The sequence below is a fragment of the Trichechus manatus genome, unplaced genomic scaffold, assembly GCF_000243295.1.
Source record: "Trichechus manatus latirostris isolate Lorelei unplaced genomic scaffold, TriManLat1.0 scaffold00031, whole genome shotgun sequence".
Lineage (NCBI taxonomy): Eukaryota > Metazoa > Chordata > Mammalia > Sirenia > Trichechidae > Trichechus > Trichechus manatus.
Genome location: NW_004443967.1, coordinates 5905819 through 5923432, shown reverse-complemented (window position 1 = coordinate 5923432; position 17614 = coordinate 5905819). Strand labels below are relative to the sequence as shown.

Sequence of the window (17614 nt, the reverse complement as noted above, 5' to 3'; positions counted from 1 at the left end):
AGAGAACCTACAGACTGGGAAAAAATTTTTGGACAGTACAAGTCAGACAAAGGTCTAATCTCCATAATCTACAAGAAAATCCAACACCTCTACAATAAAAACTGATCCCTCTTTTCTAGAATTCCCTCCATGCACCATATCCCACTGCTAAACTATTACTTCTGTTCATCCTACAAAACCATGATTCAGTGTAACTCTAAGAAGCTTTCCTGCTTCAATATTACCTCTGTAACTATCACAGAGGTGTCCATGTAATATAGACTCCCTTATTCATAAATACCACTCACATACATGTCAGCCAAAGTGAATAGCTCAATGAATAGTTTATGACCAAACAAAACAAAAATATGTCCCTGAGACATATATACAGGACACAATATGTCCCCAATGTAAAGACTCTAAGAGAGAACACTAAATTAGGATGCTATAAACCCAACTAAAATAGAATCGAATGAGGTCAACATACACTGTGAAACAGAACTTAGAGACAGAAAGAGAAAAATAACATTCATCAATTCAACAATTATTTATATAACATAATAGGAGTACTGTTATACATTAAATTGTGTTCCCAAAAATATGAAGTCCTGGCTCCTATACCTGAATGTGATCCCGTTTGGAAAGAGGTTTTATTTGTTATGTTAATTTGCTCATACCTGCGTGGAATGGGTCCTAAACCTAATCACTTCTGAGTTACAAAAAGAGCAGATTAGCCATAGAGACACACGGGGGTGTGGGGGTATGGACAGATGCCAAGGAGTGCCAAGGAGCTGACAGGGAAGGACCTCCATCTAGAGCGATGCCCTGAATTTGGACTTCTAGCCTCCTGAACTGTGAGAAAATAAATACCTGTTCTTTAAAGCCACCCACTGTGGTATTTTTTGTTAAGGAGTACCAGCAAACTAAGACAAGTATAAAGGAATGTCAGAGGTGTAATTTTAGGTAAGTTGGTCAGAGGACAGGATAGTGAGTTCTTGGACTTCCTAAAGACATTTCCCTAGATGCCCCATTTTTTAAGCCTATAATGTCCCTTTTTTACTTCAAGCTAGTTTCAAGTTGGATTTTTTTAATCTGCAACTGAAAGAATCCTGACTAATATACTGTGTAAGCTACTTGAGGATAGAGACTATTTTTACACTACAACATGTCCTAGCAAAGTGTACTGTATGTGATATAAACTTAGTAATTATCTGGTAGGAAGTGTAACCAAGAATGTACACAAACATTTAATATACATCATTTTTATACAAAGCACTACTATACACTAATTACCCTTCGGACCAATAGAATACACAGGAAGATGTCAAGTAAATAACAAACATGATTATGGCTTTATGTTTTCCTCATTCTTTGTATACACTGAAAAAGTTCTATTATTCTGCTTGTCATGGATTGAATTATGTCCCCCCAAAAATGTGTGCATCAATTTGGCTGGGCCATGATTCCTGGTATTGTGTGATTTTCCTATATGTTGTAAATCCTACCTCTATGATGTTAATCAGAGAGGCTGGGTGGCAGTTGTTAGTAAGGCAGGACTCAATCTGCAAGATTGGATTGTGTCCTGAAGCAATCTCTTGAAATATAAAAGAGAGAAGTGAGCAGAGAGACAAGGGGACCTCATACCACCAAGAAAGCAGTGCCAGGCAGGAGCAGAGTGCATCCTTTGGACCTGGGGTCCCTGCGCAGAGAAACTCCTAGTCCGGGGGACCACTGGTGAAAAGAAGGCTGAGAGAAAGCCTTCCCCTGGAGCTGATGCCCTGAATTTGGACTTTTAGCCTGCTTTACTGTGAAGAAATAGACTTCTCTTTGTTAAAGCCATCCACTTGTGGTATTTCTGTTATAGCAGCACTAGATGACTAAGACACTGCTATTAAATTTTTTCCCACTAATAACAAGATTTGACCCAAGTGAACAAATCAAAAGAAATATTTTCCTAGTGCCTTACATATTAGTTATAGCTTCTCCTTATTCATTCAATAGTTTCTTAATCTATTTAAATACATATGGAAAGACTACAACTCAAAGTACTCAAAAGAAGTGTGATTTTAGAAATGAAGTAATTACCTCACAGAAGTATGAAACTACTATTGACATTACTTGAAGCAGAATCCATGTGAAATGTCTGGCTCACAAAAAGAGATATCACACAAAGATATTTTGTTACACGACAACAACAAATAATTAAAAATTAAACTCTTCAAACATCTTTTATACTATAGCATAGCAAGAAACAGAATTAAATTACATGTAGAAAGCCTAAAGTAACTTCAAGTATTTTCTTTGAGCTAACACAAAGTTCTCTATGTAACAACTCTATTGACACCAATATAATTACAAATTAAGTGGAAGTGATCATAAAAATAAAATGCTAATTTATATCAGAAATATTTTTGCTTGTTAGATAGATTACTGATAAAATTTTGTCAAAAGAAAACAATGATTTTTATCTTTGGACAGAAGGACCCTTGGTATCTTATGGTCTGATGTTTTTGTTTTTGTTTTTCTGATAGGAATTAGGGTGTTTGTACTCTTTTATTTCAGCCACTTTTCAAGATAACTGTTTCTGTAGAATGTAGTTGATAAGTATTTACGAACAATTTAATCTCTGAATTGTAAACTTTCTCATAGCTTGAAGCTTACTAGAATCCACAATACTATATGCTTATGAAATCTAAAATACTTATACTTATGTCTACAACCTGACTGCCATCTATCTTAAAACTACTTAGGAGATGAAAGTCAAGCTTCTAAATGTAATATTTACAAATAAAAATTTAAAAACACATACATAGTAACACCCCCACCATTTTGTGAATAAACTTACAGTTACCACATACATTTATTTATTAGACTAAAATTACATGTTGAATTTCTGTTTCCTTCCAAAACGGAGTAACAAAGAATGCATTTACTCTCCTGCCAGAAACAATTTTAAAAAATATATATGAAACACTGGTTTCAGATATTGAACATCAGGCAACACAGAACAATGATCCCGAGAAAAGAGAAAAGAGGTGAGCCCTCAAATGTCACAGATTATTGTGGTTTCAAGAATGCATCACAAGCAAGGGGAATACAGGTAGAGCCCGAGATTTCCCAGAGTTGAGGAGAAGAAGCTAGGAATCTGGGAGAGCCAAGGCATCTAGAGCTCACAGGATAAAGTACCAGAGAAGCGAGAGCTGCCGAGAGAGCTCCAGAGATTTGCTGATGATCTCCCTGGAGTCTTCAGCTGAATACTGATTAGCTACATGAATGTGAAGAAACTACCGAAAGCTAGCGAAGTTTCCCAAATAACTGGAGACGAGATGTGCCACTTCTAAAACGTACAGGGCAAAGAGGAAATCAAAAGGGAAAATAGAAAGTACTTTGAACCAAATCAAAATGAAAACAGAACCTATCAAAATTTGTACTCAGAGAAATAATACAAAGCAGTATTCAAAGAGAAATGTATAGCACTAAATTCCTATATTATACAAGAAGGTCTAAATTAGTGACCTCAGATTTCACCTTAAGAAACAAGAAAAAGGAAAGAAAGTTAATATCAAAGTATGCAGAAGGAAAAAATAACAGAGAAGAAACTGATAAAATATAAAGCAAAGAGATCAAAATCTCTTTCTTTAATAAAAATCAATGAAATTGATGACCTTTCTAGCCAGACTGATAAAGGGGAGAAAAAAATAGAGGAGACACAAATTATCAATATCAAGAATGAGAGAGACTAAATCACTATGGATAAAATGCAAATATTATTCGCAGCTTCTTGCCAATAAATTCAAAAAATTAGATGAAAAGGACAAAATCCTTGAGAAACACACACTGATAGAGCTCATTCAGGAAGAAATAGATAACCAGAAAAGCTCTAAATCTATTAAAGAAATTAAATTTGTAGTTAAAACCTTCCCACAAAGAAAACTTCAGGCTCTAATACATTCACTGTTGAAGACGGAAGAATTGATGCCTTTGAATTATAGTGTTGGTGAAGAATATTGAATATACCATGGACTGCCAAAAGAAAGAACAAATCTGTCTTGGAAAAAGTACAACCAGAATGCTCCTTAGAAGCAAGGATGGCGAGACTTCATCTCACATACTTTGGACGTGTTATCAGGAGGGATCAGTCCCTAGAGAAGGACATGATGCTTGGTAAAGTAGATGGTCAGCGAAAAAGAAGAAGATCCTCAATGAGACGGATTGACACAGTGGCTGCAACAATGGGCTCAAGCATAACAAAGATTGTGAGGATGGCACAGGATCAGGCCGTGTTTCGTTTCATTGTACAAAGGGTTACTATAAGTGGGAACCAGCTCAACGCCACCTAAAAACAATAACAACAACAAGGGGACCAAAAAACAAATAAACAAACGAAACTCTACTACACAAAAAACATGATTTCACAAACATAATTACAAGTAAAAAAAAAAGTGAATACCATAAGATACCATTCATACGAAGTTAAGAATAGGCAAAAGTAATTTATGGCTATAGAAGTGAGCATGACAGTTAGCTCTGGAGAAGGGAACTGACCCGAACGGGACATGAGGGAGCTTCTGGGATGCTGGAAACATACTATATCTTGATCTGGGTAGCAGCTTTATGGAGCACATGTATGTAAAAGTTCAAAGCTGCATGCTTAAGATTTATGCACTTTAATGAATGCAATTTATAACTCAATACAATTCTATATAGAGAAACTTCACAGGCCCTAACTATTTACTTTGGATGAATAATGAAGTATATTTCACATTCTACCATATTGTACTGCTGTGAACTAGTCAAGAATATTGGAATGGATATCTATGCAAATATACAGTTGTGCTTATTTTAAAAATGCCACCCCAGTGTTCTCACAATTGGCAAAGAATGGAAAAAACAAGAGAGGCCATCTACCTTTCATTTTCACAAAGTAATTGGACTTATCTTTAACACCAGATTGCTAGAACTCTATATAGCAATACTGAAAACATCTACTCTTCAGAGCTTTAAGATCTGAATTTGCCAGTATTCAATGTTAAATGTTAAAAAAGGAAAAACCCAAAAAACCCCAAACCCATTGCTGTTGAGTTGATTCTGACTCGTAACAACCCTATAGGACAGATCAGAACTGCCCCATAGGATTTCCAAGGAGTGGCTGGTGGATTCAAACTGCCACCGACCTTCTGGTAAGCAGCAGTAGCTCTTAACCCCTGCACCACCAAGGCTCAAAAAAAGGGAAAACGTTAAAAAATTAAATATGCTGAAATTAGTACATTTTTAGGAAGATTGATTTTTTTACATTTGTTAAAAAATTTTTTTTCAGTTATAAGATTTGGTTTATTAATTTAAATATATAAATCTTCCCAGAATTCTAAAATTCAAACCCATTTTTCTAAAAAAGCTTATGAATTTGAAATATAACAAAACTAAAGACATAAGACTCTTTAAACCTTAGACTTTACAGGAAAAGAACTAAATATTAAAGAGCAAGATAATTCACTCTCTTCACTAGCAAAGAAAGATAAAGTAATATAAAAACAGGAAAAATATAAAATTGTAAAATTTTACAAACTGAAATAATTTTACTATTTTATGTTAATATGTTTAAAGTTTATTATAGCCCTATAAACAAACTCACATACTTATGTGACTTAATCTAACAGATTCCTCAGGACTAATATAATAAATTTAATCAAAAAGTAGGAATTAGGCTCTATATCTCTTGACCACTGCAGTTATTTTCCATGTTTTACAATAGTGGAGTGTTTCAGTTATATTACACAAATTCTGATTTTGCTTTTTAGAATACATTACTTGCATAATCTCAAAAGAAAATTCAATTTAGAAAGTTAATTTCTAACAATTAAATATTCATGAAAATTCTAAAGTAATCATGTAATTTGCTAAAACGTAAAATATAATTAGTAATTAAAAAATAAAGGGCATGAAACAATCAATTACATGAATTTTAATTACAACTTATATATGCAGTGGTTAAGAGCTGAGTTGCTAACCAAAAGGCCAGTAGATCGAATCCACCAGCTGCTCTTTGGAAACCCAATGGGGCAGTTCTACTCTGTCCTATATAGGGTCTCTATGAATTGAAATCAACTTGACGGCAACGAGTTTGGTGTTTTGTTTTGTTTGTTAAGCTCTATAGGTGAGCTCTATTTTTCCCTCCTTCAATAATAATTTGAATAAACCCATTGAAATCTGTTCTGCATTTCTGTATGAATCTTTGAAAATAAAATGATACATCTACCATCCTCAATGGAATTGAATGAAACTATACGAAAATATTTCTGGAGTCTACTGATGATATCATCATCGAAATCAGTCACTGTGTAATGGAAAAATACAATTATCTCTCAAATAAATTTCCATTATTAACTATACTGAATAGTAATTTGTACTAATATTTCTTGAACAGTTAAGTAATCACCTTAATTTAGATGTTAAATCAACCTTACAAATAAGAACAAAAATTTTTCTAGTATACTTATGATTTTTAAAAAATCAGTCTTCCCACAAATGATCACATAGAAATTAATATAAATATAATGTGTAAGCATTTCTAGTCACAGAGCATAAGCTGTTGTTTATTAATTTAAAGTGGAAGAAGTGATCTTTAAATCTTTAAAATATTTTTTTAAAATAACAATCTAGCATATGACCTATTCAAGAAATCAATGTGAATTCAGTGTGAGATTCACTATCGATCAATCAACCAGTCATAAAGGAGTGAATAAATTAGCAAATCCCAACTTCACCACTACAGGCTTTGTTTCATAAAAGTATAAAGTAAGAACACAAATCTTAACTTTTCTAAGATAGACAGAAAATCTCAAATGTTTCATAGGAATAAAATTTGAAACTTTCAGCAGCCTACCTCTAAACATAACAAAAACTGAGCACATACATATATAACATAGAAAAAGCAATCAACAATGAGAAGTAGTGGGTCTTAAAGAAGTTAACTGTTAAGTACTACTAATCCTAAATCTTTAATGAAAGATTACATTAACAGAAAATAATTTCAAGTGAGGACATAAAAATAGGTGCTATCTACTTAAACCTCAATTAAAATATAAAATTAACCAGAAAACCCAAACATCCTAGTTATTTCAAGTTTTGCTGCATTTCTTTAAAAATAAAGTATTCACTGAAAACTTTTTAGTACATTCTTTGGTAGATTCAATATTATTGGCATGAGTGCTTTTTTATGAATACATTCATAGTCAATTCTGTTTTCCTGAAGGGTCAATACACATTTTAGCTTTCTTCAATTTGAGAACTATATCTATCTCACAACTTTAACAAAAACAGTGTTTCATTTTGTAATGAAAATACTCAGTAGTAATTAGAATTAAATATTATTAACACTTACCTGTATTTTAATAGGCCAGGAAAAGTTGCTGACGTATACATAGAATGTAATGTTAGGATTGCTTCTAAAGTTAAATTTTTCATAGGAAAAACTATCTCTGTATTCCTTTATATTGGTCTTGGAAACTATAGGAGTCTCCTCTCCAGATATTGTTCCAGCTAAAACACAAATAATAATAATGAATTTAAATAATTCATACTAGGAAACAGATCGTTAAGAACTTAAAAAATATATTACACTTACTCAGTTTTTCACAACTGCACACATGAAAAATTATCACTTACTTTTACAATTTAGAATGGCAAAGTAAGAAAAAAAGATTTGTCATAAATATAATGGAAATTGATTTAGTATAAAAAAAATTTTTTTAAATGCTACCAATTATTAAGTATTATTTACTCGGCACTGGGTTGGAAACTTTATATTTTTTTCTCATAGTAACCCTATCTGGGAGTGATTATTATCTTTATTTTCAAATTGAAAGCCAAGTCTCAGAAAGATTATAGCATTTGCCCTCAAGTATAGCTGCTAAGTGGTAAACTCCTGTTATGGAACTCAGGTATATATGGCTCCAGAAACTGAGTTCTGTCACTCACTACTCTACAGAGGCTTTCAAAACATATCTTTGAGTATCTTTATTCAATTAAAAATGGGAAAAAAATTAATTTATTTGTCTTACCACAAACTGAACCATCGTATTTTAAATAAATTGGGAGGAGGCCATAATTTAAAGCATGAGCTAAATGCTCAGTTAATTAAATGCATATTGGGCACTCAATAAATATTTACTGAAGTTAACCAAGTAGAATAAAACATTTCCAATAAACTTACAAGACCTCTACTTTAATGAATAGTAAAATTAATTAAAATCAGTATAATGAGCAACTGAACTAATCTTGAACTGTTCAATTATTGCAAAACTACCCTGGGTGCTTTTTAAAAATGCAGATTCTCCAGGGACAAGGGCTAGAAGGCAGAAGGGGACAGGAAAGCTGGTGATAGGGAACCCAAGGTTGAGTAAGGATAGTGTTGATGTGCTATGAGGTTGTTAACCATTGTCACAGGGCAACATGTGTACTAAACTGTTTAATGAGAAACTATTTTGATCTGTAAACCTTCCTCTAAAGTGAGAATAGCAGCACAATCAGAAGAGTGTAGTCGATGTCACTGAACTGTGCATGTAGAAATTTTTGAAATGGTGTATCTTTGACTATGTATATTTTCATCAAAAAAAAAAAAAAAGGTCGAGAAGGGAGAGGGTTGACATGTCGTGGTGTTGTTAACCAATGTCATAAAACAATATGTGTACTACTGTTTAATGAGAAACTATTTGTTCTGTAAACCTTCACCTGAAGTACAATAAATATATATATATAGATATATATATATAAATAAAATAAAAATAAAAATGCGGATTCCCTGACCCCATCTCTGAGATTTGGTTCTGGGAATCTGAAAGTTACAAGTGATTTATTGTAATCTAAAATCAGTGTTCTAAAGTGGTTAGAAATGGTTTATACATTTTTTAGACAAGTTTTAAAATCTGTAAATTCCTGTTTATTATGCAAAAGTAAATTTCAAATTACCAGGACAAGTAATCATGAATTCTTAATTAATGAGACTCATAATGCCGAGATTTTACTATATTTTGGCACCACAGTAACAAACTGTCCAAATGTTTGCCTAAGCTCTTCATTTTCATCTAAGTTGTTTTGGCACTTTACAGATGTAATACAGGTTCTGGGATAGCAAAAGGTCTCTTCACTATTGAATTCTCTGCTTCAATGATTCTACATATTGGAATAGTATAATGTTTTAATTTTCAGGAATCAAATATGGATTTTTAAGCATCCATATATTTTCTATAAAAAAAAAGGGTTTCAGTACATTTGTGCAACAGCATATCTTTGATATAGAAAATGGAAAATAGTAGAAATCCCTAAGACTTAAGTGCATAGAAAGTGAGCACAATTTTTTTGTAATTCAACATGCAGATTTACACTTTATAAAGTTAATAATTCCAATTTATAGACCTTATCATAGAAGACTTATTAAATGTAGTTCTTTTTCTCCTTTCAGCACTGAAGTTGACAAAAGGGTTATATTTCAAAGTTTTAAAACGCTAGATAAGTTGTTACTTTTATCAGTATACACAGAAGAATTACATTGTTTTATATAAATACTAAGGTTAATAATTAAATTTATAGCTTCAAAATTGAATCAAATAATTGAAATCTCAGCCTCTTTACTCATTAAAGAAATAATCTATCTTAATTAAAATCACAGTATTTCATAACACTGCCGTTTAAAAAATTAAATAGTGTACAATATTTGCTACCCATCTAATTTTAACTGAATAAGAGAGGAAGTTAATCGAGTGATGAAGTTTATTCATATTGTTACTGATTATCTATACCCATAACAGCACAATGATTACGGCATATACTAATTTTTTAATTATTTAAATTAAAAGTGAATGGTAGGAACACATGTGAAAGGGACATAACACCAAAATTCTCTTACCTGTTGAACCAACAGACCATGTAATATTGAGATTAAAGTTGTTTGATGCATTAATTGAAATATCCAAGTTTTTGTTTGACTATCAAAAAAGAAAAAGTTTAAAAATTCAAATTACATTATATAGCATATCATTTAGTCTACTGTTTTAATTATGTCTCTGTTATATTTCTCAAACTCTATATATTATGTCAATATTTAACTGAATATAAATGTCAATTATACTTTTTAATGAAAAAATGTGTGATAAATTCAAATGCAGATTAAAAGTTCCTTATTTTAATCTAGAACAGACAAATGCATAGAGACCAAAGTTTATTAATAGTTACCAGAGGCAGATGGGAAGGGATAAGGGGAAGTTATTGCTTAAGGGATCTTGAGCATCAGATTCCTGATCAAAAGGGTGGAAAATGCAAAAGACAATTCAAATTTTCCTAGAATCCAGAATTTCTGGAGCCCTTGAGGCTGGATACACCTCTAAAACTGTCGCTCTGAGATAATCTTTAAACATTAAACCTTAAACCAAAAGTATCCCCTGAAGTCTTCTTTAAACCAAACAATAAGTTAGCTTAGTAAAGAATATTTGCCTTGAACATTGTGCTCTTTTGAAGAACTATCTACATAAGATCAAACTGACAACAGCAACTCAAAAGGTCAGATAGGAAGTTTAGAGTGCAATGAGTTCATGTTGGGGGAAAAACAATTCAGAAAAAGAGGGGGAGAATGGTTGCACAACTTGAAGAATGTAATTAATGTCACTGAATTGTACATGTAGAAATCGTTGAATTGGTGTATGTTATGCTGTGTATACTTTCAACGACAATAAAAAATTATAAAACTCTCCTTAAATTTTTAGTTCATCCTCTATCAACTTCAAGTTTAGGCATTACAGGAATATATGATACAATAACTAAAGCTCCATAATAAATACTTAGGGTCAAGAGAAAAAATGCTATAGTAAAAGAAATGATATTGGCATTGTGCTAATAAATGATAAAATTTGCCATAAAAAAAATTGTTGGTTAGATATGGATAAGTTTGGCAAGATCAGATCTTATAGAGACTTACCCCAGAAATTGATCACAGGAGAGCACTGGCTAGAATTGATGTATAAATCCAAACCCAAACCCATTGCCATTGAGTGGATTCTGACTCATAGCTAACCTACAGGACAGAGTAGAACTGCCCGTAGGGTTTCCAAGCAGTGGCTGGTGGATTTGAACTGCCGACCTTTTGGTTAGCAGCCAAGCTCTTAACCACTGCACCATCAGGGCTCCAGAATTGATGTATAGTGGGTCAGGATAAAATCTATCATCAAAATGTAGGAAATGCATAAAAAATTAAGGTATCTACTTTTTACTATATTCTCCTAATTAGGAAACCTTGGTCCGTAATCTATATTAATATTGAGATTGTTCCCAGATGATATCTCTTTAATTAAGGGGATTATTCTAAACGATGCCATAAGTATTCTTAGTGACATTTCTCATGGTAGTTTAGCATCCTTCAGCTTCCAAGAACATATGTCTGGTTTCTTGGCTTCAATTGGACAAGAAAGTAGGAAGGAAAACTGAAAGCTGGAACGTTTGGAAGCACGCAAGGATTTCTGGAAATTGAAGGAGAAGAAGGTAGTCAAGGGAGAGGCAGACTCGAATTGTGGCTAATCTGGACCTATGTGAGTGGCACGAAAGATGATAAACCCATTGCCATTGATTCGATTCTGAGTGCTTACCTACTGCGCCACCAGGGCTCCTCCTTACTAAGGATAATACTGGGGGGGATATTATTCACACCCAAACTTTGCCAGATAACCCATTTACATGTAATTTTCTCAAATCCTCAAAGAACCCTACAGTTCAGAATTACTATTAAACAATCAACAGGCCAATGATGATTACAGAGCACTTATAAAAACTTTCTTATCACACTGAGACATGTAGTTTCTGATACGTTATTAATTTATCTTTACAAGAACACAGAACATCAGTGCAGAAAGGATTGTATTTGAAAGAAAACATCATACAAAATCTTATTCAAGAAGTTAAAACTTTAAATGTATTCCCAAGAATACAAGCCCTACTTAAAATCTAGGGAATAAGAAATAACAAGATGCACTATTCTATGGTTTTTTAAATCCTATTTTCCTAGAAAATGAAAAGAAAATAAATTATACCATTTATCAGCAAGTCCAATAAAATAGTTTAAAAGGAAAGGGCTAGCAAATGTGAAGATATACTTAGAGATTTCACCTATTTTAAAAAACTATTAGAAACAATATAGATTTAAAAATATGGATTAATGCATAAGAATGATGCATTTATTTAACCCAGCATCTTCATTTTGAATGACTTATTTTTACTTCAAAAGAACTAAAATTACACTCAAATAATATGATTCATATTTCCAATACCCTGGACTTTTTTAAGTTTATAAAGTCTCAGACGGATAGCAACATATGTGTTATATCTACACCATCTCAGAGCTTTTTGCTGAATTGATGTATTAGTAAGAAAAAGAAAATATATTTAATACAGCATGTTTTGAAATCATGGGTTCTATTTTCAGATAAGACCACTTCAACTTTGAGAGCATAATTTTAAACATATATACTGTTATAATCCTGAAAAATGGTAGAAATCATTTGTAATTTAAATTGTAGGACTATTTGCACAATCTGAAATACGCTGTCGTTGTTAGCTGCCATGGCGCTGGCCCAACTCATGGTGACCCCAGGCACAATGGAACAAATGCTGCCTGTCTGCACTGGCCCCATGATCAGCTGCAAATCAGACCACTGTGATCCATAGGGTTTTACTGCTTGATTTTCAGAAGTAGATCACCAGGCCTTTCTTCCTAGTCTGTCTTAGTCTGGAGGCTCCAATGAAACCTGTTCAACATCATAGCAACATGCAAAGCTCCAGTGACAGATGGGTGGTGGCTGCACATGAGGTACACTGGCTGGGAACTGAACCTGGGTCTCTTGCACGGAAGGTGAGAATTCTACCACTGGACCACCAATACTCCCTATCTGAAATATAGAAATCACAAATTCTCCAAAACTCAAGGAAACCTAAGTTTTATGAAAAGAAAGAATAGAAGGAACAGTCTTTTGTACAAAAATTCTACAGAGTGATAATTCTGAAAAGAGGTAAAATCTCAACGAAATAATGACAGAAAAGTTGTATCATTTCACACTAGCATTATAAGAGATAAAGGATCTTTCCTCACCTGTTCTGGGTTTGCTATGAAGTTTATGGCAGTATGGTGACGATCATCTTCCTGTAATAAGCTGAAGGTAAACTGATAGTCAATCAAAAGGCTGTCTGTGGGGAAAACAATAGAATCCTGATATGTACTTTAAAAAACAGTTTGAAAAACAAAAGTTAGGTGAAAATATATTGTATACCAGTAATAAAAATCTACGGTCATCATTAAATACTAGTGGCCTACTTCAAAACTGGCAGAATATAAATATTTGGCATCAAGAAACAAAAACATAGCTATGGAAGAAATCCTAATGCCTTAAATCCCACATTTATTTATTATTTTTGTTGTATTATAAAAGTACTACATAGTCGCTGTAGATATTCTGGAAACTATATAAAAGTAAAAAAATAAAAGTCATCTATAATCTTACAACTAGAGAGAAATACAGTTAACATTTTTGGTGCATTTTCTTCTAGGTAAAATTCTATAAAAAGTTAAGACAGGCAGACGTTTGGTATCCCACTTTCATAAAATTAAAATTCTTTGAAAATATGAAATTCAATGGCTAAATTATACTTCATCATATGCTGTAATACATTTACCTCTTCCTTTATCATTTAGGTTATTTCTACTTTTAGAAACTTTGAGTGATTCTGCGATGAACATCATTCGACAGAAGGGACCCTTACTCACAGTTGATAAAATGACTGCAGAGGAAAGCAATTTTTCATTTTGTCCATAAATAATGATGAAACCAAAGTGAAACATTTAAATTTTACAGGTCATAAGAAGCATCACATGTTACACGAAGGTGCAGTATTACTCATAATGCTAAAATGCAACTTTTATTTTTAAAAATTCAAATTATTTTAAATAAAAAGAGATGACTTCTACACTGGGAACACATGCCTTTCATATTATACCCTCAGTCATAATTGGATTTACTCTTCAAGTTGTTCCTTACATTGCTTACTTGTATAATTTATAAGATCCACCCTATATATTTCTTATATAAGTTAGTATAAGGTAATGCTTTGTCTTTTTAAGAATTTATAGACATCCTTATATCTGCTAATGAAAATTATGCAATAGATCATATTTCCAAATTTCATCTGACTGCCAGAAAATAGAGAGGCAAATTCAATGAACCATGCATTCCTCTAAGCCCTGGAGATAGAACAATAAATAAAAGAAAAAATTTACGTCCTCTTGTAACCTATATTCTATGAGATGGACATAGCAAATTAGTTAGTAATTTAAATACATAGTATATCTGCTTATGGCAAGTGCTATGGAGGAAAGTAAACTAGAGACGGTGAGAGAGATTGTTACGGGGAACATTTAAAGACCAAAGATCCTAAGAGAATAAGCCATGGAGTTACTAGAGTAAAAGTATTCTTGGCAGAAGAAACAAGTATTAAAACCCCAAAGCAAGAACAAGCCTTATCTGCAATTCCCATAAAGAGGCTGTGGCAATAATCAAGGTAAAAGATGATGGTGGCCAGGGTCAGATGATGGAGGTGGGGAGAAGTGTTAGATTACTGGGAATATATCTGGAAGACAGAACCAACAGGATTAGCTGAAGAAAAGAATGGGATGTAGCTTTTGAAAGAAAAGCATTAACTGGTTCAGGAGTAGGGCTGCGATCTTGAAGAAAGATAACATCTATTCAGAATGAAGGAAAAATGCCATTGAAGAAGAGCAAGCATTTCAAAAGAATTTTCACAAATTTGTCATATAATTATTCTTGATTTTTTTCAAACTTGAAACAAAATTTTAAGAAGTCAAGAATAGATGGCCTTCTTGAGGGTGAGCCTGAGTGAACTGAGACACCTGAGCAGCTCTGGGCAGACTCCATAATTCCCCAAACCTGGGGACATTCTTTAGTCATTATGGATTCCAGCCCTCTGCCACAAAATTCTTGGCCAGGCATCCAAGCTTAATTTCTCTCTTCTTATTTATTCTTGCTTAGTAGAGTTGTGAATACTAGATCAATACAATGCAATGCAAAGATCAATCCTAATGCCAGTTAGGAAAGACAGAATAAACCCCATCTGAGAACAAAATAAGGACAAGTGCTACTCAGTTCAAATTAAATTATTCAAATAATGTGCTGGAGTATGAATGAACACTGAGAAATGACAAAGTATCTGAAGGAGTAAGTGTGATCAAGGGAAGTGAGAGAGCTTTGTTTTGAATTGGGTGGAACAGAATGTTTTTATGCTCACTGAAAAATTAAGTAGGAAAGGAAAACTGATGAAACAGGAGAGTGGGGAGATTTTAGAGCAATGTCCTTGAGTGAGTAAAAGGTGATGATACCAATACAAATAAAAGAAAGACTGGGTTTTCAGACAGGTTATCATCAGTGTGGGAGAGAAGGTAGAGTATAAGGAGTAGTTAGGAAAAGAAATGTAGTGGTGGATCAAATGGAAGCTGTCTTTGGATTGTTTCTATTTTCTCAGTAAAATCAGAAAAGCCATCAGCTAAGACTGGGGCAGGGGGAGGTGTTGACAGACGTGAAGAGGGAGGAAAAGATATAAAATAGGCATTAAGAAGAGAGAAAGCAAAAGGTTTACACACAAAAAGAAACAATCTTTGATGGTTATGAAGGAGGGCGAGGTGGGGATCTATCTAGACAATAGATAAGTGGTAACTTTGGTGAAGGGTAAGACAGTACACAATACTGGGGAAGCCAGCACAACTTGTTCAGGGTAAGGTCATGGAAGCTCCATGGACAAATCCAAACTCCCTTAGGGACTGAATTACTGGGCTGAGGGCTGTGGGGACCATGGTCTCAGGGAACATCTAGCTCAACTGGCATAACATTGTTTATTAAAAAAAATGTTCTACATTCTACTTTGGTAAGTAGCATCTGGGGTCTTAAAAGCCTGTGAGAGGCCATCTAAGATAGTCCACTGGTCTCATCCCTTCAGGAGCAAGGGAAAATGAAGAAAACTAAAGACATAATGGAAAGATTAGTCCAAAGGACTAACAGACCACAGCTACCATGGCTTCCACCAGACTGAGTCCAGTACATCTAGATGGTGCCTGGCTACCACCACTGACTGCTCTGACAGGGATCACAATAGAGCGTCCCAGACAGAGTTGGAGAGTTGGAGAAAAATGTAGAACAAAATTCTAACTCAAAAAAAGACCAGACTTACTGGCCTGACAGAGACTGGAGAAACCCTGAGAGTATGGCCCCCAGACACCCTTTTAGCTCAGTAATGAAGTCACTCTGGAGGCTCACCTTTAAACCAAGATTAGACAGACCAATAGGACAAAACGAGACTAAAGGGGCACACCAGCCCAAGGGCAAGAACTAGAAGGTAGGAAGGGACAGGAAAGCTGACAATAGGGAACCCAAGTTCAAAAAGGGAGAGTACTGACATGTCATGGGGTTGTTAACCAATGTTATAAAACAATATATGTACTGTTTAACGAGAAGCTAGTTTGTTCTGTAACCCTTCATCTAAAGTACAATACAAAAAAAAAAAGAGAGAGAAAGCAAACAGCTTAAAGAAATATAGTAGGATAGGTAGGTTATATTATAAAAATACTTGTGATCATGATACTGAAGTAAGAGTGGTTAGCATAATTGTGTATTTTTCTCTAGCTGAGCATGCAGAGCAAGCAGAGAATTCATTTTACTTTGGATTGGGGGTTGTCAGCTATAAGAGATAAAGTAAAGGAAGGGCAAAGGAGCTCAGAGCATATGCATAAGACAGTGTTGTTGTTGGTAGGTCCCATCGAGTTGATTTTGACTCATAACAACCCCATGTGACAGAGTTTTCTAGGCTGTAATCTTTATGGGAACAGATCGCCAGGTCTTTCTCACATGGAGCTGCTGGGTGGGTTTCAACCACCAACCTTTCGGTTAGCAGAGGAGTGCTTAACCATTGCACCACCAGGGCTCCTTGCATAAGACAATAATATTATCGATAATACTACTTTAAAATTCATTCTTAGCAGATTATAGGCATCTCCAAATTAAGATCTCAATTACATTTCACTTTCACATTCACATATGTTTTAAGGATATTTTCACAGATACATTAATAATATTATATTTATTTATTTATTCAATAAACATTCACTAAATTCCACCTACATACCAGAAAGTAGGTACTGGAAAAGTAGAAATGACAAAATACTTATTTTCTACCCTCAAAGAACAAGTGGTTTAATAAGAAAAGTAATTAGGACAAATACGTCAATAAATCAGTAATAAAACACATTCCATGAATTGAGACAGAAGCACTTGCAAGGAGCTGAAGGGAATAAGAGATAGTATACATTAGACTAGATGGACAGGAAAGGCTCACCAGAGGAGAAGACACATAGGAGCACTTTGAAAATTCAGTAGAAGTTAGGCAAAAAAAGTTAAGGAAGACACAATCAAAGGAGAAGGGAAAACATGTTCAAAGGAATAATGGAGATTAAGAACATGGTATATTTTGGTGGGGGAGAAGGCTCCATTTCTGGTACAAGTGACACATGTGAAGGAGAGTCCAGACATGACAATAA

At 33.8% G+C, this 17614-nt stretch overlaps 1 protein-coding gene across 4 annotated transcripts in view; it reads right to left on the bottom strand.

The window, feature by feature from the left end:
• ATRNL1 (attractin like 1) overlaps positions 1-17614 on the bottom strand; it is a 743508-nt gene that overhangs the window by 507089 nt on the left and 218805 nt on the right. For all 4 annotated transcript variants that reach the window (XM_004374869.2, XM_023729981.1, XM_023729982.1 and 1 more), the window contains exons 22-24: positions 13109-13203; positions 9884-9962; positions 7361-7518 (exon numbers count right to left, since the gene is read on the bottom strand). In XM_004374869.2, the coding sequence (XP_004374926.1) occupies positions 7361-7518; positions 9884-9962; positions 13109-13203 (332 nt within the window). The remainder of the gene's footprint in view (positions 1-7360; positions 7519-9883; positions 9963-13108; positions 13204-17614) is intronic.